This window comes from Salvia miltiorrhiza, unplaced genomic scaffold (genome assembly GCF_028751815.1).
Source record: "Salvia miltiorrhiza cultivar Shanhuang (shh) unplaced genomic scaffold, IMPLAD_Smil_shh original_scaffold_386, whole genome shotgun sequence".
Classification (NCBI taxonomy): Eukaryota; Viridiplantae; Streptophyta; class Magnoliopsida; order Lamiales; family Lamiaceae; genus Salvia; species Salvia miltiorrhiza.
This window is the reverse complement of record NW_026651539.1, coordinates 599,278-619,581: the sequence shown is the minus strand read 5'-3', so window position 1 is coordinate 619,581 and position 20,304 is coordinate 599,278. Positions and strand designations below refer to the sequence as shown.

General features: G+C 33.9%; 2 protein-coding genes across 2 annotated transcripts; one reads left to right on the top strand and one right to left on the bottom strand.

The window, feature by feature from the left end:
- The first annotated feature begins 3,821 nt into the window (after nucleotides 1-3,821).
- Nucleotides 3,822-10,425, top strand: LOC131004351 (phosphatidylserine decarboxylase proenzyme 1, mitochondrial). Its single transcript, XM_057931022.1, has 12 exons — nucleotides 3,822-4,190; nucleotides 4,881-4,969; nucleotides 6,130-6,183; nucleotides 6,264-6,329; nucleotides 6,406-6,466; nucleotides 6,589-6,698; nucleotides 6,798-7,054; nucleotides 7,333-7,439; nucleotides 7,897-7,964; nucleotides 8,988-9,065; nucleotides 9,711-9,833; nucleotides 10,069-10,425. Exons 1-12 carry the CDS (start codon nucleotides 4,028-4,030, stop codon nucleotides 10,228-10,230), a joined length of 1,338 nt encoding a protein of 445 aa, XP_057787005.1. The 5' UTR covers nucleotides 3,822-4,027; the 3' UTR covers nucleotides 10,231-10,425.
- A 1,382-nt stretch (nucleotides 10,426-11,807) lies between these two features.
- On the bottom strand, nucleotides 11,808-12,973 carry LOC131004352 (uncharacterized). Its single transcript, XM_057931023.1, has 3 exons — nucleotides 12,791-12,973; nucleotides 12,418-12,572; nucleotides 11,808-12,074 (listed from the first exon to the last, which is right to left on the bottom strand). The coding sequence occupies exons 1-3, from the start codon at nucleotides 12,794-12,796 to the stop codon at nucleotides 12,056-12,058; spliced, it is 180 nt and encodes a 59-aa protein (XP_057787006.1). The 5' UTR covers nucleotides 12,797-12,973; the 3' UTR covers nucleotides 11,808-12,055.
- Nucleotides 12,974-20,304: the final 7,331 nt, after the last annotated feature.

Genomic DNA, 20,304 nt, shown 5'->3' with positions numbered 1-20,304 from the left:
AAAAATGTTTGATATTCCTAGTCCACATGAAATTGATGAAATGTGGAAGCAATACATTCAAAATTCGGCAACAAATTCTTTTATGCAAGAGATGATTACTATGCTTGATGCAGTCCAAGCAACGACTCAAACTTCTAGAAAGAGAAGCGGTTCTAGAAAATACAGGGATTGAGAACGTGAAAGCGGCCATGATCGTCTCGTTCGTGATTATTTATGTGACGAACCCATCTACGATGGAGATCTTTTCTGTCGTCAATTCCAAATGCAAATAGAGTTATTTGTGAAGATCTTTGATCCGCTGAGCAACTTCTCCCCCTACTTCACATTGAGGCAAGACTCAATTGGGAGGAATGGTCTATCATCACTTCAAAAGTGCATTGCAACTATCCGACAATTGGCATATGCAGCTCCTGGTGACTCACTCGATGAGTACATGCAGATGGGTGAGAGTACTGCGTTGGAATGTCTACATGAATTTTGCAGGAGTATGATTACCGTTTATGTTATTTGAGGACTCCAAATGCAGCAGATACCCAACGTTTGTTACAAATGCACGAAGAAAGACATGACTTTCCGGGTATGTTGGAGAGCGTCGATTGTATGCATTGGGAATGGAGAAATTATCCCGTAGCTTACAAAGGTAACTATACACTCGGCAATCACGGTGTTCCTACAATAGTTCTTGAGCAGTGGCATCGGCATATTTGTGGATATCACATGCTTTCTTTGGTGTCGTCGGAGCAAACAATGATATTAATGTTCTTCATGTGTCTCCATTATTTAATCCATTCCTTCAGGGAAATATGCCACTAGTTCAATTCACGGTGAATGGTCGGATGTATAACAAAGGATACTATCTGACTGATGAAATCTATCCGACATGGGCTTCATTCATTAAGAGTTATCCAGCACCATAAGATCCGAAGAGACACAAATTTGCGCAGAGACAAGAGGCTGTAAGAAAAGACATCGAACGAGCGTTTGAAGTGCTACAAGCTCGTTGGGCAGTAGTTTGAAGTCCTGCACGATCTTATTTCAAGGAAGATCCCCGCAATATAATGCTCACATGTATTATTTTGCACAACATGATCATTGATGATAAGGGTGAAGAAGCAGCCAATTGGTCTGAAGAAGATGCAACTCATCAGCAACCAATACCAATGAGTACTAATAATTGGGAAGCTTTTGAAAATATGGCAAAAATCACAACGATTTAACAAATAAACAAGCTCATCTCCAACTTTAACATGATTTGACTCAACATATTTGGGCACAATTCGATGCGAATGATGCTTACAATTAAGTATGATTAGTTTGAATAATTGTGTTTATGTACTTTCAATTATTGCAATTTTAATTTTTGCAATGTAATTTAAATTTTAGTAATGTAATTCGAATTTTATTAAAATTCATTATTATTTAGAATTATAAAGTCATTTTATTTTATTATGCTAGATAATTTAAATTAAATATTTAATTAAAATATGTAAATAATATAGTACAAATTATAATTGAAATAAAATTAATGTACATATAGATATATAAATTGAGTATGTATTATAGTGGGACCCTTAAAAAGTAAGAAACTCGTTTATTGTTGGAAGATATGCAAGACAAAAAAATAGGTAAGTTTCTAAAGTTGACGTGACACTTTGAAAACTGAAAATGAGGTTTATAATTGGAGTCACCTTTAGGGGGGTGTATTCGTTGTGAATTTCCACAGACTTTAAAAAGTCCATGGAATTTAAATTCCATGGAATTTACATAGATTCCAGACGACTTTCAAAGAATTCGTGGTTGGATTTCACCCCGATTTTCACTGATTTTCAAAGACTTTACGGGATAATTTTGGAATTGAATTCCACAACGCCCGCTCACACACCCAGCGCCCGCTAGAAAAGACCCAGCGCCCGCGGTGCTGGAAACCCAGCGACCGCTGAGTTCCAGCGAGCGCTGGGAATAACACAAAACTATACGTTAGAAATGAAGTTCCAGCGAGCGCTGGTATAATACTTTGGCTACCTCAGTGCTGCTTGTTTCTACAAATTGGATTTCATTGTCAGCAAAAGCAGCTTTTACAAATTCTCCATAATTAGGTAGAATATATTTTCTATGAAAGTCTGCACCAACTAGATCAATCACACATTCACTTAAGTAATCGAAGTGATGTTCACAAAGGATTGCTGAGCTGCCTGGGCCCAGCGACCGCGGCAACCCAGCGGCCGCTGGGAACCCAGCGCCCGTTCACACCCAGCGCTCGCTGGCTTCTTGGGCGCGGGCGCTGGAATTCAGCGCTCGCTTAAAACTTCATGGATTTCAATTCTCGTGGTTCTTGGCCGGATTTCGTCGTGTGTATTTTTTGGATGAAATCCATGAAAGTCATTCCAGATTTTAAGTCAATGGAATAACGAATACACCTAGATTTGTATGGATTTTAAAAAGTCTTGAACGAATACACCCAGATTTATATGGACTTTTAAAAGTCTTGAACGAATACACCCAGATTTCTGCAGACTTTTAAAAGTCTTGAACGAATACACCCAGACTTTTAAAATCCATAGAAGTCCATAAAATTCCACAACGAATACACCCCCCTTAGTTGGTGCAGTTTGATTTTCAAATTAAAATTTTGATGCATTTTTCGATTCATCAAAATCGGTGCGGTTACCGGTGCACACCCCTAAATATTATTTTTTCAATCTTTGTCAACTACACACACTTGCAGGTTGATTTTTGTGAAATTGTCGTGGATTTGCTAAGTCTTAGGGTGAAAATGCTAATTTAATTACAAATTAATAGATACTTTATCCATTCCATTATAAATGTCTCATTACTTTTGAGCATGAAGATTAAAAAATGTGTAGAAAGTAGATAAAGTTGGTTGATGAAAATTATTTAAATATTAGATATAGAGAGATAATATATTGCCAAAAATGGAATGAAATATTTATAGTGGGACATTCTATTATGAAAAGTGGGATATTTGTAATAAGAAAAGAGAGTATAATATATTAAAAAAGAATTCGATAAGTATATTTTAAAACTTGGGTTATTAGCATGTAAATACACGAACTTTTTATATTTTCTGAAATTTAACATGACTTTTATTTTTAGCCCACAAATACACGAACTTAGTATTTTTTCTGATTTTTTACATCGACAAGAAAAAATTATAATTTACTATTAACGTGAAGGCCGATATACCATGTCATTCACTCTCTAATCAAAATAATGAATCAAATTACTCTATTCAAGTGCATATTTCGTAGTCCACGTCATGTATTTCGGCCTCCACCTCAACAATAAATAGAGTTTTTTCATGTTGATGTAAAAAATCAGAAAAAATGCTAAGTTCGTGTATTTGTGGGCTAAAAATAAAAGTCATATTAAATTTCAGAAAATATAAAAAGTTCGTGTATTTACAGGCTAATAACCCTTAAAACTTTATTACTAAAAAAAAACACTCACATGTATTGATTGACTCTAATGATCAACCCAACCTATAGGGAACATATTACCGATTGACTTATTCGTCAAAGTTCCATGAATACTTTATTCATCCCGTTAAAATAGTTTTAGGAGAAAGTTTTAATAAAAAGATAAGTATATTATGAGTGAAGTAAGGATTACAAATAAATATAGCATTAATAATGATAATTAATTATATTGTCACTTGTGAGTGAATAAAAGGTCCTATCATGCAGTAGAATAGATAAATAAATTAATATATAAAAAATAATTTATTGGGATAATATCTAGAATATAGTAATTACTCATATTTTATGGACATTCTAAAAATAATAATTACTCATATTTTTTACGGGAGAGACGGATTAAGTTCATTTTTTTTTATTTGAAAGAAAAAATTAACACGAATTTTTTTTTGGCTTTTGTATTTGCGAGTTAATCTATACTTCGACATTTGCTAAAAAAAAAAAAAAAAAAAAATCTATTCTTCAACCGAACAAAACCGGCGCCCAAGAATTCCCTCTCAGCCGCCGCGCAGACACTGACGGAAAAGGAGAAGATGACGAAATGGAGAGCTTCTCGAAGTATTCCACTGCTAAACTACAGCAGGATTTACCACCACCGACGATTTCATTTCACTACATTTCTTCGCAAGGCCCGACCTGCTCAGCCGCAAGCTTCCCTCGGCGGCGCCGCCAGTAACAAAGGCAGCGGTTCGCAGGGTACGATATAACTCAACTTCTTCATTTTCGATTGCAAGTCGTGAACTGATATTACTCGACTTTATAATAATGAAAACAAAATGTAATAATACTGTATAGTACCCCTGTTTTCCGTTTCTCTGTTTTCACCATCACTTTTTGTGCGCAGTATATGAAAATTATGAGGAATTTTCGCGATTATTTTATGTGCTGTCCAACGCGCATTTAGCATGATTTATCATTCTTGTTAGCAATTTGTCTGTTAATTGACTAGTAGATGCTGATTTTGTTGTAATTTAAGTTTTGATGGCTTTTGGTTGGATGAAAGAAAATCTGAATTTAGGTAACAATCGGAAATATATATTCCTGAAATTTTATGTGAGAAAAGCTACGTGATTCTACATTTATACGTGCTGTGTTTACATGTCAAGCAGTAAAGTTAGGGAGGGGCGTTTACTTTTTGGGATCAACCTAGATTAGATAAAAATAGTGTAGACTAATCCATTGTTTACTTAGATGGATTGCAACTTTGGGATATTCCAAGGCCCTTGATAAGTTCTATCATTTGAGCTAATTTTTTGTTGATTCATATCCCATTAAAAAGGTGGGATTCGAGATATCCTAGTAATGAGGATAAAAATATTAAATACTCAATCATGAAAAGCGAACACCCCCTTACAGTACACGAACCATCCTTCAAGTTCTGTGCAGGTAATTCTTTCTTAGTTCCTGGTGCAACTGTGGCAACCATACTTATGCTCGGTGCACTTCATGTACGTCGTCTATATGATGATAAAAAGGTAATTACAATGCATAATGTTTGACACTAAGGAATTGTTAAAAATTGTTATTTCTAAGTTTAGTGCTTGATTTGTGAATGTGTTGCATATGTATTACTACATTTGCAAGCTCTTGCTTTTGAACCTTTCTTTTGTAGGTTCCTAGACTTGATTTGATTTAGGGCTGCAATTGCAGCGAGTTGAGTTGAGAAGTTCCAAGCTCGAGCTCAAGGCTGACTAAAGAACTCCAAGTTCAACCTCAGTCAAGCTCCGAAAATTTGAACTCGAGCTCGACTCAGTTGCAAACTCGACAAAATCAACTCAGTTACTAATTATTGTTCAACTAAAAATGATATAATCCAACTTCTAAAAAAAAAAAAAAAAAAAACACACATTTTGAACCCGTATTGTTAGTCACATTCAGGGTATACGTAGATAACTAAACTTTTAAATCTAGAACTGTATATACCTGAAAGTCTGAAACTCATTAAAGCTCAATAAGGCTCTTGAGCCTATCATGCCTAGTGCTGTTCAGCTTGACATCGGAGCTAGCAAACTACCCATTTAGCTTGAGCCAAGCTTGGTATAGTTAGTTATTATTTTTTCGCTTGAGTTTGTTCTGAGTATCTTGCGAGCTGGCTCCATCCTCTTATACCCCTAATTGGACTGGCTGGAATTGTTTCACAAATTGCAATGTTTGCATATGAAATAGTCAGTTTCCTTGTTTCCTATCTGATGAACTGTCAGTGAATAAGGCTTGAGGGTCTTGGAGCGAAGTAGTTACTATAATCGGTGAATTATGATAAAAGGAAAACAACTCAACTCTATGCATGAAATGAAAATTTGAAAAAAAAAGGACGAGGGAGGAAAGAGAACATTGTCTTAGGTTCTATAGTATATCTTTATGATTATTCATGTACCTTATGTTGCTCAGTTTTGAATGATGGAAATCGCCTAGTTGGAAACAAATGTAAATGGATTGTTATACTGGCTCTTTTGACTTCACTTGTTTGCCTGAGCACTATTCTTTTAGGTTATAGACTGTGTCCTGTCATCTTTGGTTCAATGACGTAAATGCGAAGCTTTTGCTTCTCATATTTTATCATTGTATTGTTATTCTGCCAATAATGTATCTTACCAGTCTGTGCTTGTGTCTATCTTTTTAATTGTTTGCGAAATAGATAGAAGAGGCCAGGGCTAAGGGTATTGAATTAGAGTTCCATCCAGATGTGAAGGTAAATCCTTCTCTTTTCTGTGCTATTACATGTAAATGGTGCAGTATATGATTTTTATGCCACACTTTCATTGGTGATAGGCTAGATTCTTGAGATTACTACCCTTGCGCTCTATTTCAAGGTTTTGGGGTTCCTTGACTGGTATGGTGAGTATAACAATATTCCTTGAGCTAATATATCATGAATGACTTAAGTTATGCGCTAAAATTAATCCTTGACCAGGAACTTCCCATTTGGTTACGGCCATATGTATATAAAGCATGGGCTCGAGCTTTTCACTCTAGTATGTTTCCTGATCCACGTCAACATTCTTCGTAAAGTCTTTACGTTAAATCCATTTTTAGTTTGCTAAACGAAAAAATGCAAATAAAACTGCTGAACTTTCTTTTTCCCTATGTAAATTAGACTTGGAAGAAGCTCAACTACCATTGGAAGAATATGCTAGCCTAAGAGAATTTTTTGTTCGCAAGTTGAAAGAAAGCTCCAGGCCTATCGATTGTGACCCTTATTGTCTGGTAACTGGTAACAAGTTCTGGATATCTACTTCCTTCCATAGTGGCTGTGCTATTTCTGGACCGCTTGAGCACTGTGTACTAATTTTATTCCTGCTATAGGCCAGTCCTGTAGATGGGACCGTTCTCAGATTCGGTGAGTTAAGAGGACCAGGGGCTATGATTGAGCAAGTGAAGGGATGTTCTTATTCTGCTTCTTCCCTTCTTGGTGCAAACTCGCATCTCCCTATGATTGCTGCAGAAGATGCTAATGAAGATAGTGGCGAGGAAGAGAAAACTGTGAGAGATGTGAACCAGAAGTCATGGTGGAGTATTTCCTTCTTGGCTTCTCCTAAAGTTAGAGATAATGCATCATCCCGGTAAACATTGAATTAGTTTAAAGTAGCATTTTACATCATATAATGCAATAATATGCCTTTAGACTTTATCAGTTTTTGGTTCAAGTTGAAGAATTAAATGCTCAGTTATTTAATTATTAGTTTTTATTTTTCTTGCAGTAACCTGATCTGTAATTCCTAATGAAACAGTTACTAATATTAGATCCAACTTTATAGAAGTTAAAATATGTTTTTGAGTATAAGTAAACGTACGATATTTACCTTGGCAATTGGATTTATGGTGTGATTAATTTATGCAGCCCACCGAAAGGCCTCTTCTATTGTGTAATTTACTTGAAGCCTGGAGACTACCATCGGATACATTCTCCAGTTGATTGGGATCTTCTTCTTCGACGGCATTTTACTGGCAAGATAATTTTGTATTCATTGTTTTCAGCTCAGTTTTGCACATGTTTCTAACTGCTGAAAAGAATGAGGATCATGTTCTCGACCTGTTTATCTTGTCTACCATCTAACTCCTTACCTGCTTCTGTAATTGATGGAATCCTATAACTTGCAATGGAGATGATTTTTAAGAAATCTATGTTTATGAATTGATCTTATTGTTTCTATCTTCTACATTTTATGAAATACTAAATGCCTGAATTAGGTGTGTGTTGGCATGCTTCTTTTGGAGTTTGTTGTCAATGAACATGAAAACATAATCTCATAACTGCAATTAGTTGGAAATAGTTTCGGCACTATCACAATCAGGAAACTTTTATTTAGTTCCGAGCAATTAAGTTATTATATGCCCTAATTTATCATGTATATCCTCCCATATAATTTGTAGATTGTTAATTCCATTGCTATGTTCCTTGTAGGTAATCTCTTTCCAATGAATGAGCGCGCTACGAGAACTATCAGAAATTTGTATGTTGAAAATGAACGGGTAATCCTTGTCCATAGGCAATGAATTTTCTGTTTGCATCATCATCATCATCATCATTGACTTTGGTTGGGGGCACCACTAAGAACACTTTGTATAGCCATACCTGCTCTATTTTTTTCATCTACTGCTGAATACTGATCAGGACCTAATATATCGAAGGTGTTTCTTCAATACATTTTTTTTGTTACTTGATCTGCAATATTTAATCTGCTTGAAAGATAGGTTTCGATCTAATGGTTGCCTCTCCCTGTGATTGTGGTAGTTTCTTAAGTTAGTGGGAAGATTATTGCTTTTGGAATATCACTTGGGAAACATTTGGCTGAAGCATGCATCAAACAAAAAAAAAAACATTTGCTGAAGCATATTTCACCAACTAGAGATCTTATTCCCAATGTCAAGCAGAGTTAGCAATCAACTACTTGGGTTAGTATAAAATGCTAAATATCAGAATAATGCTTCACAACTACTGAATCTGAGAGAAAAGCTCCAACTCTATACTAACCTATACATTTTATTGCTTTGGTAACTCTGTTCGATAAACTCACTAGATATCCTGGATCTGAGAGAAAAGCTCCAACCTCCAAGTGTATACTAACCTATGCATTTTGTAATTTTCTTTGATGAGATGGCCATGTGAAATTTGATAAATACTGACTTATGATACGAACTTTGGTTTGTTTCCCAGCAACTTACCCCCATGCCCAGCAAGAGAAAAAAAAAATATATATATCACTTATTTAGATCCACTGTGAGTTTACCATCACGATATTAGTGGTCAAACATCCGAGTCATATTCTTTAACGAGTTGTTTCATTTTCGTCAGCCCTGTTTCAACAAAATACTGGTTAGTTAGTTTTAGACTTTTAGTTACTACTAGCAAACTGTGCAGGTATGTGTGCATTTGATTTCTCTGAATCCTGCTTACTAGGTATATACTAATTGAAAATAGCAGCTAGTATTAGTCCTAAAAAAATGCTTATATTGTTCAACCAAATATGCTGACATCTGATCTTTGATAACCAGGTGGTGCTTGAAGGTCAATGGAAAGAAGGCTATATGGCTATGGCAGCAATTGGTGCTACAAATATCGGGTCCATTGAGGTTCAGACTACCTTCCATTGTCTTAATTTCTTAGTTGTTTTACCGCCACATAGTATGGAGATTGATCATGTTTCATCTGGGAATTCTTGACTTAATTTATACACTGTCGGTTCTGATGATAGATTATGTAAATAGTGGGAGCATCTAGGCGTCAGTAAGATTTTCTTCCCCTTCTCATTAATTTACTTCTAAATTAATTATGTTTAAATGTTATTATTAGTACAATTGTTATGCAGATCCTTTTCTTTTTCTTGTAAACCCTTCAAAATAAAAAAAGGAAAATATTTACCCTTATTGGAAATGCTAGGATGAATCATTACAGACTATGAAGATGGAGGGGTGGGGTTCTCTGGGAACTGTGATCAGTAGATTGGGAAACATTTACCATTTGTTACTTCGTATGACATTTGACTCTAGGATTTTACATGATGATGGATAACAAATTAGTTTTCGGCCTCAGCATGTACATATGAGTATCCTTAAAGAGCTATCAATAATCGTCTATTTATGTACTGAAATTTCAGAGGCACATTTCTATGCCAACTCTGATCTACTAGTATTTGGTTTAAGTGCCTGTACATTACTTGTTCTAGCAACGATCATTTCACATAATATACTTCTAACGCTGTATGCACATAATGACAGCTTTTTATCGAGCCAACTCTGAAGACAAATAAACCCCAAAAGAAACTACTACATTCACTGCCCCCGGATGAACGGTTATATGAACCTGAAGGCACTGGAGTACAACTTAGGAAAGGAGATGAGGTATATCAGGCTCAACCCATTTGTTGAACTAGTAAATGGGAAATGTTTGTCCGGCTTCAAGGATAACTTGTATAAATGTGGAGTCTTATTTTCTTTGTCCTAGTATGCATGCTTTGGATTTGGATATTGTTATACTAGAAAACATAAGTTCATTTTTTGTTAGGGTAAGAGTCATATTGACATAATAGTAGTTAAGTTGATAATTGATTCAAGATTTTCGTGTTTGATGCTGCAGGTAGCTGCTTTCAACATGGGATCAACTGTGGTGTTAGTCTTCCAAGCTCCTACTTCCCAATCTGGTGGCGTCAAAAATAGCTCGTCCGACTTCAGATTTTGCATCAAGAGGGGCGATAGAATCCGCATGGGAGAAGCACTGGGTAGGTGGAACCAATCTTAGAGACTTGGCTATTTTTGCTCAATGATGACGTGATATTTTGCACATCTAAGTATTACCAATGTTCTTGGCTCGACTCTCTTATACCCAAGTTTAGGTAGTTCGTACATTTGTTCTTCTCAGTGCTGAATGTTTAGTTCTTCATTCTAGATTTGAATATCTTGGCTTGGGAAAGAAAAAATGAATTCTTCAACGCTAGTTTTCTTCTCCTTTGTGTTATGTTTTATCTTAAAACTTTTCAAGTATGAAACGAATAATAAGCTCGCGTGATCCTTCGATCAAAAGGCAGACAGATATCTCCTGTATTAGACAAACACAACCAACAAATCTCAAGGAATTCTGGAGTCAATACAACACACGCACACATGACAAAACCAGCTAAATGCTTGTCCTCCCACATAAGAAGCACCTTTAATACTGCATCGAAGCATCAGTCTTATCTTCAATCTTGTTTCTATCGACACACCCCATCAGGTTTCTTCTAAACTGAGTCCTCTATCTAGTAATGATCGCATGATGAACAGCAGATGATAATGCAAGCACCTCGAGTGCAGAAACAAACAACGGAGAAGCCAAAAACCAAAAAGTGACATCCCAACACCGATTTGAGCAGAAAATAAAGGGTTATCGAAGTACAAATCACTAAAAAGAACAGCAGGAGGTTTAAAATGTATGCCACCACAAACTTAACCTATAGGAACCGAATAAACACCCAAATTGGACCATCCAAGATGAAGTATATCTCACAAATTCACACTGATGTCATTCCAGACAAAAAGGTAATACACAAGATCTTGTATTATCAAGAGAGGGTTGAAATTAAGAATGTCGGAACTAATGAATGAGAAGCAACTAGTTTCAAACATGAATGGTCCAAAGAACTCCTCTTAGAACTGTCAAAGTAGAGATTAACAAGAGTTGACAAAGAAAATAAATTCAAACAGCAGATATTAGGAAAACGAGAGCTTAGATTTGCCAAGCAATATCACAAATGACAGAGGATCAAAACCACCATAAAAAGATAAACCATCAACCTCTTCCAAATTTACAATGGCCATAAAATAGATTAATACCAAAAAAAATAAAAAAAATCAAGGTACGAGTTTACTCTGTGTGCTTCCCAACCCATCCTTAGTCTCGACAAAATATTGCAAGACACTTTAACCATGAAGAATGATTATGTTGCAAACTTTAATGATTCCATTTGTTGCAGACGACAAGGGGAAGAAACGCTTAATTGCATCCAGACATTCGTAGAGAAGTCATTATGTGGGCAATTAACTTGTTATGATTCATATATACTGATCATTCCACATCACTACTCTGTAAGAAAGATAAACCCGGATAAACCAATAGCAACATATGTAAATTGGGCAATCAGTCACACTATCCAATCAAGATATCAACTATCTTATGCAAGAGAAGTGATCCTCAGACCAAAACAACTAAACATGTAAACATGGCACACATAATGTCAACTTTCAAGAATATACAAGTACTCTGAGCAAACAGAAAACGTGATGCAATAATTTGCATAGCCAACAAAAATGCAAGATGAGCTGTCTACAAAGGGTGGTGAATGCAGTTGAACCATACGCCTTCATAAACCACAAATTGGGCATATAATCACTAAGAAACATGGCAGGTATATAACAATTTTAGCACAGTATCAAACTAACAACTCAATATGTCAAATCCGTAGTCTTTCTAACATGTACAGGCAACTTGCAGATATATCCACAAATAAAAATTCATTGTCCACCTTTTCCTTCAAATTGTACCACCTTGCCCATGAATGACATATTAATCCTGGGCATCCAGAACAACTCTATATCAAAACCTTGTTCCTGCAAGAAAAAACATCAATCAGCCTATCAATCTCAAGTAGCTTACCACTAAACTCTTACACATCATGCACACTCAAAATCCTGACAGTAATAGTTTGACTCTCTGTACAGATGCCTCAATATATAGGGGAGCACCCAAAGCATAAGCCCTAATGCCTCTGAGCTAAAAGCTCGATTCCACTGAAAGAACCAATCTCATCAAACAAACAAAACCAACAATTCAGAAACCAACACAGCCACCCCACAAATCAGAGAAACCGGTTTTCTACTATAATCCTCCCAGAAAGGGAAAGCGTCCAAACATCGATGATTTACAATAAATGAGAAAGGCAGGCAGACCTACGTCTGTTTGGAGTAAGAGGAAGAAGAAGGAACTCTTTTGTTGCGGAACATCATGTAGCCCACCGGCAAAACCACTCCTAGCATCATTATTGCCGCTCCGATCAAATATCGAACTACGCTCGGAGGCTCCACCTCCAACACCACAGCTTTCCTAAACTGCATCCACAAAATCGCCGAATCGATCGATCACATCAAACTACACACCAAATTAAGCGCAACGAATCTACATTGGCATGAGAAATAGAAGAATTATATGGAATAAGTAGGGTTGAATCTTGGATCTGGTTACATGCATATCCAAAGCGATCAATCGTACGAGCTGGAAAAATAAAAGGGGGGAAGAAACGTCGACAGGAGAAAACGGAGGAACTTACGGGCATTGTTAGTGAACTGTGAGATTAAGTGCTGAGGATTCCGATCGCAACTGCCGGCGGCGGAGAATATTGCGTCTCAGCTAACTACCAACTGGAATTTGAGGAGAGAGAAATAGGAGTAGAGTGAGAGAGAATGAAATAGAAAAGAGCCATTTGTGAAACAGACTTCCCTTGTTTTACATTCTAACAAGTTTTTCTTTTATTTTTTTTCTCTTTTTTCTTTTTCTTTAAACGATTTCTTTTCTTTAACGAATTTTTTAGTGAATGGGTAGAGATTGGGGAAACGTTTGAATGTAGGTGTAATTGTAAAAAAGTATTTACTAATATTTTAAAAGAACTAGTACGTCCACCCGTGCGATGCACGGCGAGCATCAAATTGATCGATATTATTTTTATAAAAACATCTAAAATATTATTCCATTCGTTCTCCAAATTTATACACGGTTGACTCTAACACTAATTTTAATAAAAAATTATTTGTAGTAATGATAGTGGAGAAATGGTCCCACAATGAGGGTATTATTAAGTAGATTATGAGTATAAATTAAAAGGGTAAAATTGTAAGAATTATATATGAGATAGTGTTCAAAAATATGATATGCATAATTTTGGGGGACGTACCAAAAAGAAAAGGTATGCATAATTTTGGAGGACGAAGGAAGTATTATTCAAGATTTAGATCAATTCATACAAAAATTATTTATATTAATTTAAATAATATTTTATTTGAAATCATGCATTGCACAATGAGCGCTATTTTTTAATAAAGGAGTTATAGCTAAAAAAATACACGAACTTTTAAAAAAGTTATAATTTCACACGAACTTTCAATTAAGCCAAAAAATACATAAATTTATATTTTTATTGCAATTTTCACCTAAGTTTGACTTTCAATGAAATTAGAGCTTAATTGACAGTCGAAAGTTCGTCTGATGTTGGTCTAACTTCTGATGATGAGAAGTATTTAGAAACTCGGAGGTGTAAAAAAGCAAAATTTAATATATTTAAATATATTTAATAGTGGATATACGTACATATATATAAATATAAATAAATATATATTTTTTGACACACGTATAGATAAAAAAATTAAATAAATAATTTTAGAAGTTATTATATTACTATAACCATTACGTTTTACTATGTACATCGTCTTATTATTTAGTATAACTAATATTTTTAAAGATAATTATTAGTAACAATAATAATTAATTTATTAACAATAAAATATTGAGAAATGTAATTGTTGACATATGCATAAAAAGTGGACTACAACAACTACCCATCCCTCTTTCCCAATTTGGATACCAATTTAGTCAGCGACCTTGAGCTTTATTAAAAATTTGCGTAGTTATAGGCTACAGCCACGACCTATTAATGTTTTCGAAAATTCTCAAGCCCATTCATTGATTCTTAAGGCCATTCGTATATGAAATAACCCTATGATATGTATCCTTCTGCAGTTATTTTTGTCTTGAAACACTATCACCTATATTTTCACTCTAGTTTTCTCTCTTTTGCTCACCGATGAAATTCTCTCTTCATTCTGTTTCTTTTTTTTTTTTTTTTTTTTCTGCAAAAGCTCGACAAAGAGCTTGTTTCTTAGAATTCTATGAGCTTTTTGTAGTTTTCTCCTATGTTTTGCTTCAACTTTAGTTAGGGTTTGTATGTTATTTTTTTATTACTTGTTTAAAGCTAGATTTTGGTAAATCTATTAATATCTACCTATAATCTTGTTTTAAAGGAAATATATTTTAATTTTTATTTATTTTATTTGTATTTTGTAAACTTTTTGGCATATCTTTTTTCTTGAGTAATGAGATAATGGTGACAAATGCCATTTTATATGGCCTATAATCATTTGATCCAGCTCAAAAAATCTCTATAATTTTTGGTTTAAGCTCGAATTTTGATCGATTTATAAAGTTGCCTGACACGATATATAATTTTACCTGTTATGTATTTTCTTTTCGTTTTGTTATTTTTTTTTTTGTTTTACAGATATGATCATTGTTATTATCTAATAAGTAATGAGGCACCGGATCTGTATTTATTTATATAAGATAATGATTTTCTATTTTGTTCAAGGGTCAGCAGATCTAAAAATTTCTTCCGAAAAATTTACCTTAAACATATACTCCTATATATATATTTTTTTATTTTTGTATATTTTCTTTGAGTTTTTTATATATATATATTTTTGCAGATCTGTCTAACAGCTTAATTTTTTATTCCTTCAAAATTTGATAATTTCATTGAGCTCAACGCCTAATACCAGATCTATAGCTATTTTTTGGGGAAAAATATTATTTTTCTCCTATATCTATTTGATCTATAAATTCATTTCGTGAAAATCTAGTATTTTTTGTTCTAGTAGATCAATCATTATCTACAAAAGATGCTTTTATAATCTATACATACACTTAAAAAATCTTAAACATCGTTTTTTGGTAAGCCTGTTAAATAGACTGCAAACATGACTACTTTTTCCGATCAAATTACTACTATTGTGTAAAATTACATCCCTCTTTTGATAAAGTTTAGTCTTTCTGCTTCTTCTTAATGTTTGTATAGTATGTCATTCTGGCCCATTGAAGCATGTGTAATTTTTAGTTTTTTAATGATAATATAAAATAATAATAACATATCACATATTAAAGAATAAAACCTTTTTTGGTTTGTCTATTTTAAAACCTACTGTAGAAGCTCTTTTGTTTTATCGTTATTAAATGTGCGTTTGTGATTGAAGTTTGTGAAAAAATCAAATTACATATATATATAATTATTACTGCCATAATTCTTCTTGAGTGTAAAATTCTTCTTTACTACGAAAACTCCATGCTAAAAATCCATAATAACATATAAATGACATACTAAAATTCATAATAAACTTCAAAATCTAAGGAATGAAGCTATAAAATCCTATAAACTAATAACATATGCAAATAACTATCAACTAATCATCTTAAATCAATAAATCCCATACAACAAAAGTTGAAAGTGCAAATCCGAATCAACTTATTTAATAATAAAACATTCAAATCAATTTAACATATTTTTTAGAACATAAACTTTTAAGCTACTTGATAACAATTCTCTGCGCTCTTTTGTTTTCCACATTAGATCCATTTACCTCAATTATACTATTGATTTTGCTTTTATCATCTTCCATTTTGACTTCCAGTAACTGCTGCATGTTTGAAAATATGACTTCCTCTCTGCATTTTCCTCCTTTTTGCCATTATTATAATCACCTCTGTCTCTTTCGTGTGAAATAGCTTTGCTTCTATTGCTAAACTTGAGGAATATCATAGCTTTGAATATGTATCATCTGCAATGCAGTCTTGTTTCTATCGAGCTCCAAAACATTTATCAAATCGAACAATGGTGTCATTTTGGATAAATGGAGATGATGTGCTGATTCGAGCAAAAACCAAACAATGATGCCGTTTTCGATTTATGGAGATATGTATGTGCTAAATCTCTAGGAAAGAGCAAAACTAAATGTGGTTGTAAATTTTATATACTGAATAGTAGATATACGTACATATATATAAATAACTTGGCAGTTTTATTTTGTGTGATATGTAACTACTGTTAGTGTCTTTGTGGAGCGTGGATTATGGAAAATTATTTATATCTATATTTTTTTATTTTCTTAATTTGTTCACGTATATAAGGGAAGTTACTAATTTCAAATACAAATATTAATAATTCAGTAATGGGTTAGTGGGAATGTTAACTGTACACGTTTTTCGAAAACTGGCGAAATTTTTTCCTTTAAAGCCATCATTAAAGTTGTCATACAACTGTCAAATTAAATAACTGGCAAAAATTTCGAAGAAAAAGTTTACTAAAATGTGAAACGTGAATTTGAATTTGGCGGAATTTTTTTGAATTTTTCCGGGGAAAAATGACCGTTTAACTGCTGCTTTATATATAATATAGATTATATCTGCATTTATAAATTTTTTTTTAAACCAAGACGAGCTCATATTATTAAGGATAATCCTCCGAAAGCAGAATACAGAGCCAACGAGGAAAATTATAACAACCCAACAAACAAGTTGTTTACAAGAACGCGCAAACTGTGCGAGATTATGAGCGACAAAATTCGCCTCTCTATACATGTGATTAACGCTAAGAAGCATAGACGATCGAGCCAAAGTAATAATATGAAAGATATCCTCTGGTAAGAAAAGACCCTCATCTTCCGGGCAAGCCATCACCCTCGCCGCCATCATAGAGTCAGTAAACAACTCAATAGGAAGAAGATCATACTCAATACACCACGTAATGCCGGCAACAACAGCCATAACTTCCATCATAAGCGGGTTCGAGCTTGCCCTGGTAGCCTTAGCCGCCGCAAGCTGCACCTCGCCCAAATGATTGCGAACCACCACGCCAACCCCATATTGTCGTTGCTGTGGATCATAAAGAGCATCAACATCACAACGTAGTCGTCCTACCCGCGGCGGAAACCATTTTCGTTTGCCCAGCCGTAATCCCATAATACTTTCCACCGAAAATGTGAGTTTTGCTGCCCAATACACCACCAAGGCTGCCTGACAATCAACAATAGGGGTGGATCGGTACGGTATGCCGAAAATTTTCCGTCATACCGTACACCATACCATAAATTGCGGTATGAGAATTTCCATACCGTTGCCATACCGTACTTTTTGGTATACCGAAAATCGACATACCGAAAATTTCGGTATGAGAATTTCCATACTGTTGTCGTACCGAAAGTCGGTATACCATTCTTACGGTATATCGAAATTATTGGTGTATTAATATCAATATATGTAATATATAATACGTATATAGTTTTTTATTATATATAACATAATATATACGTAACCCTGCAACTTTTAAAATTATTTTAGTACACTATAATTAAGTTAAATTATCAACTTAGATAACAATGAAATTATATATATTATGTATCTAATACTTAATAAATAGTTATATTATTATATATCTTCTTATGAGATATATGGTTAAATAATGCATTATATTGTTTTTATTTATATTCAAGGATTTAATGAGTATTGAATAATAATTTAATGAAAATATAGTAAGTCTTTCATTGTTTGATATTAATTGCTTTTATTTATATTATAAAAATGACATAATTATATTTTCCCCTTAATTAAATGAATCAAATATTTTTGGTTCAGTTTGGTATTCAATTCAAATTTTTGATATTCAAATACGAAATTTTGTGATTAACTTGAATACAAATATGAATATTTTGTTTGATTTGATTAGTTATCAAATATGATTCAAAAATCATAATGCTCGATTAAGTATTTAAAAATAAAGAATAAAATAGATATAAAGTAAAATAAAGAAAAAAATAATATTTACTTAAATAAAAATTAATATTAATCAAAGCATTAAAAACATTGATTTCAAATTCAATTCATACGAAAGTATTTCATATTTTGAATTATATAGTAAGAAGTCAAATGAAATAGTAGGAAGTACTATTTCGATTTATATTGTTTAAAATATACTTGTAAACAATTGAAACGGATATTTGATTCGATTCGAATATTCGTGAATCAGTGTACGAATAGAATATGAATAGCAAATAAAATTTGAAAGATATTCGAGTAACCATTGGAATATGAAATTATTTTTACGAATGTGAATCGAATTAAATAATATTCGCTTCAATTCGATTTGTTTACTTTACATCCGTAGAATTAACTTATTCTAAAATTGTAGTTATAGTCTACATATATAATATAACTATATAGCTCACACTTATATATATATATATATATATATATATATATATATATATATATTATAATTGACTATATATTGATATTCTAGTTTCATCAATAACCTAGTAGATCTTGTAATTATTGCTTGAGTTTTATATTTACTCAATTTATTTACTTTTCAAAATTACTTATGACTTATTATTAATACATGAATGTAACTTATTCTAGAGATATAGTTATTCTAGAATTAGAATTATAGTATGTAGACATATAAATATAGATATATATGTAGCTCATACTTATATAGTTATATAATATACTTGTATATTTTTCAAAGTCCTTTAGTTAAATAACATAGATGCAATTTATTTTATATTTATTCAATTTATTTACATGTTTTTAATTATTAATAACTATATATTTTATTAATTTTTTAGTAATTATGAAAAAAAAACTTTTTAATAATTTACCACTAATTAAATATATATATATATATATAAAATTTATTCTGACGGTATACGGGTTTTTTCGATATATATCGATACCGCGGTATATATCGTAGCATGGTATATACCGAAACAACGGTATATACCGGTTTTTCGGCATATACCGCGGTATCGGTATATATCGGTATACCGCGGTATGGGGAAAATGATACCGTTGCCATACCGAAAATTTTTGGTACGGTACAATACCGTACCGAAATTTCGGTATTTTCGGTATTTTTTCGGTACGGTAAGTGCGATATACCGATTTTTTGGTATTTTGCTCCACCTCTAATCAACAACAGAGGGCAGTAGCTCAGGTTTAGTCTTGTCGTGGTTCACCTCACAAATGAAACACCACAGCCGGTGTAATAACATACACCATAGAGCATATTCATCATTAGTGAAGTTTCTCCTAATCATATCCGCAATCTCAAACAACGAAAGCTCATTAGCGTGCTTCAAAAGTCTCCAAAAAATTGAATTTTTCCATGCCGATCGAACCATGGGGCAAAAGATCAGGCTATGTTCCGTCGAATCCCAACGACTATAGCAACGTCCACACACACCATCGACCAGAACTTTATGTGTTTTCAGATTCACGCCCGTTGAAATGATGTTATTCAGGGCTCGCCATGCAAAGACTTTAACTTTTGGTGGAAGGAGGTGGCCCCAAACAAGTCGAGACCAGCTCTTCCGATCACTATCACTCTAGTTCGGGTGGTTATCGTAATAACCTATGCTCAAAAGGTAAGCTGACTTTACCGTAAAAAGACCTCTCGAATCCCATCTCCATTCCACAGTATCTACCTGGCCAAATTCACCAATCGGAGTTTGCAAAATAGCCTATACTTCATGCTCCCAGAACAAGCATGAAACTAATTAAGTCCTTATCCCATGCTCTATTTTCATCAATGAGATGCTCAACCTTCAAATCAGACCCCGCCATATGCTTATCTCCGGACACCTTCCCATTCGGCAGCCCATGGACCCAAGCATCTTGATATATCCGCACTTTAGCCCCATCTCCAACACACCATCTGAGGCCTTTTTCGATCAATGGCTTACTCCACGACAAGGATCTCCAAATATAGGATGCATTATTCTTAGGCTGTGCCGCCAAGAAGTCACCATGGCGATAATACTTAGCCTGAAACACTCGGCAATCAGATATGTCAGCTTCGTAATCAAACGCCAAGCTTGCTTTGCCACTAACGCCTGATTAAAATTATGGAGGTTACGAAACCCCATGCCTTCCCACTCCTTTGGCTTACACACCTCCTACCATTTT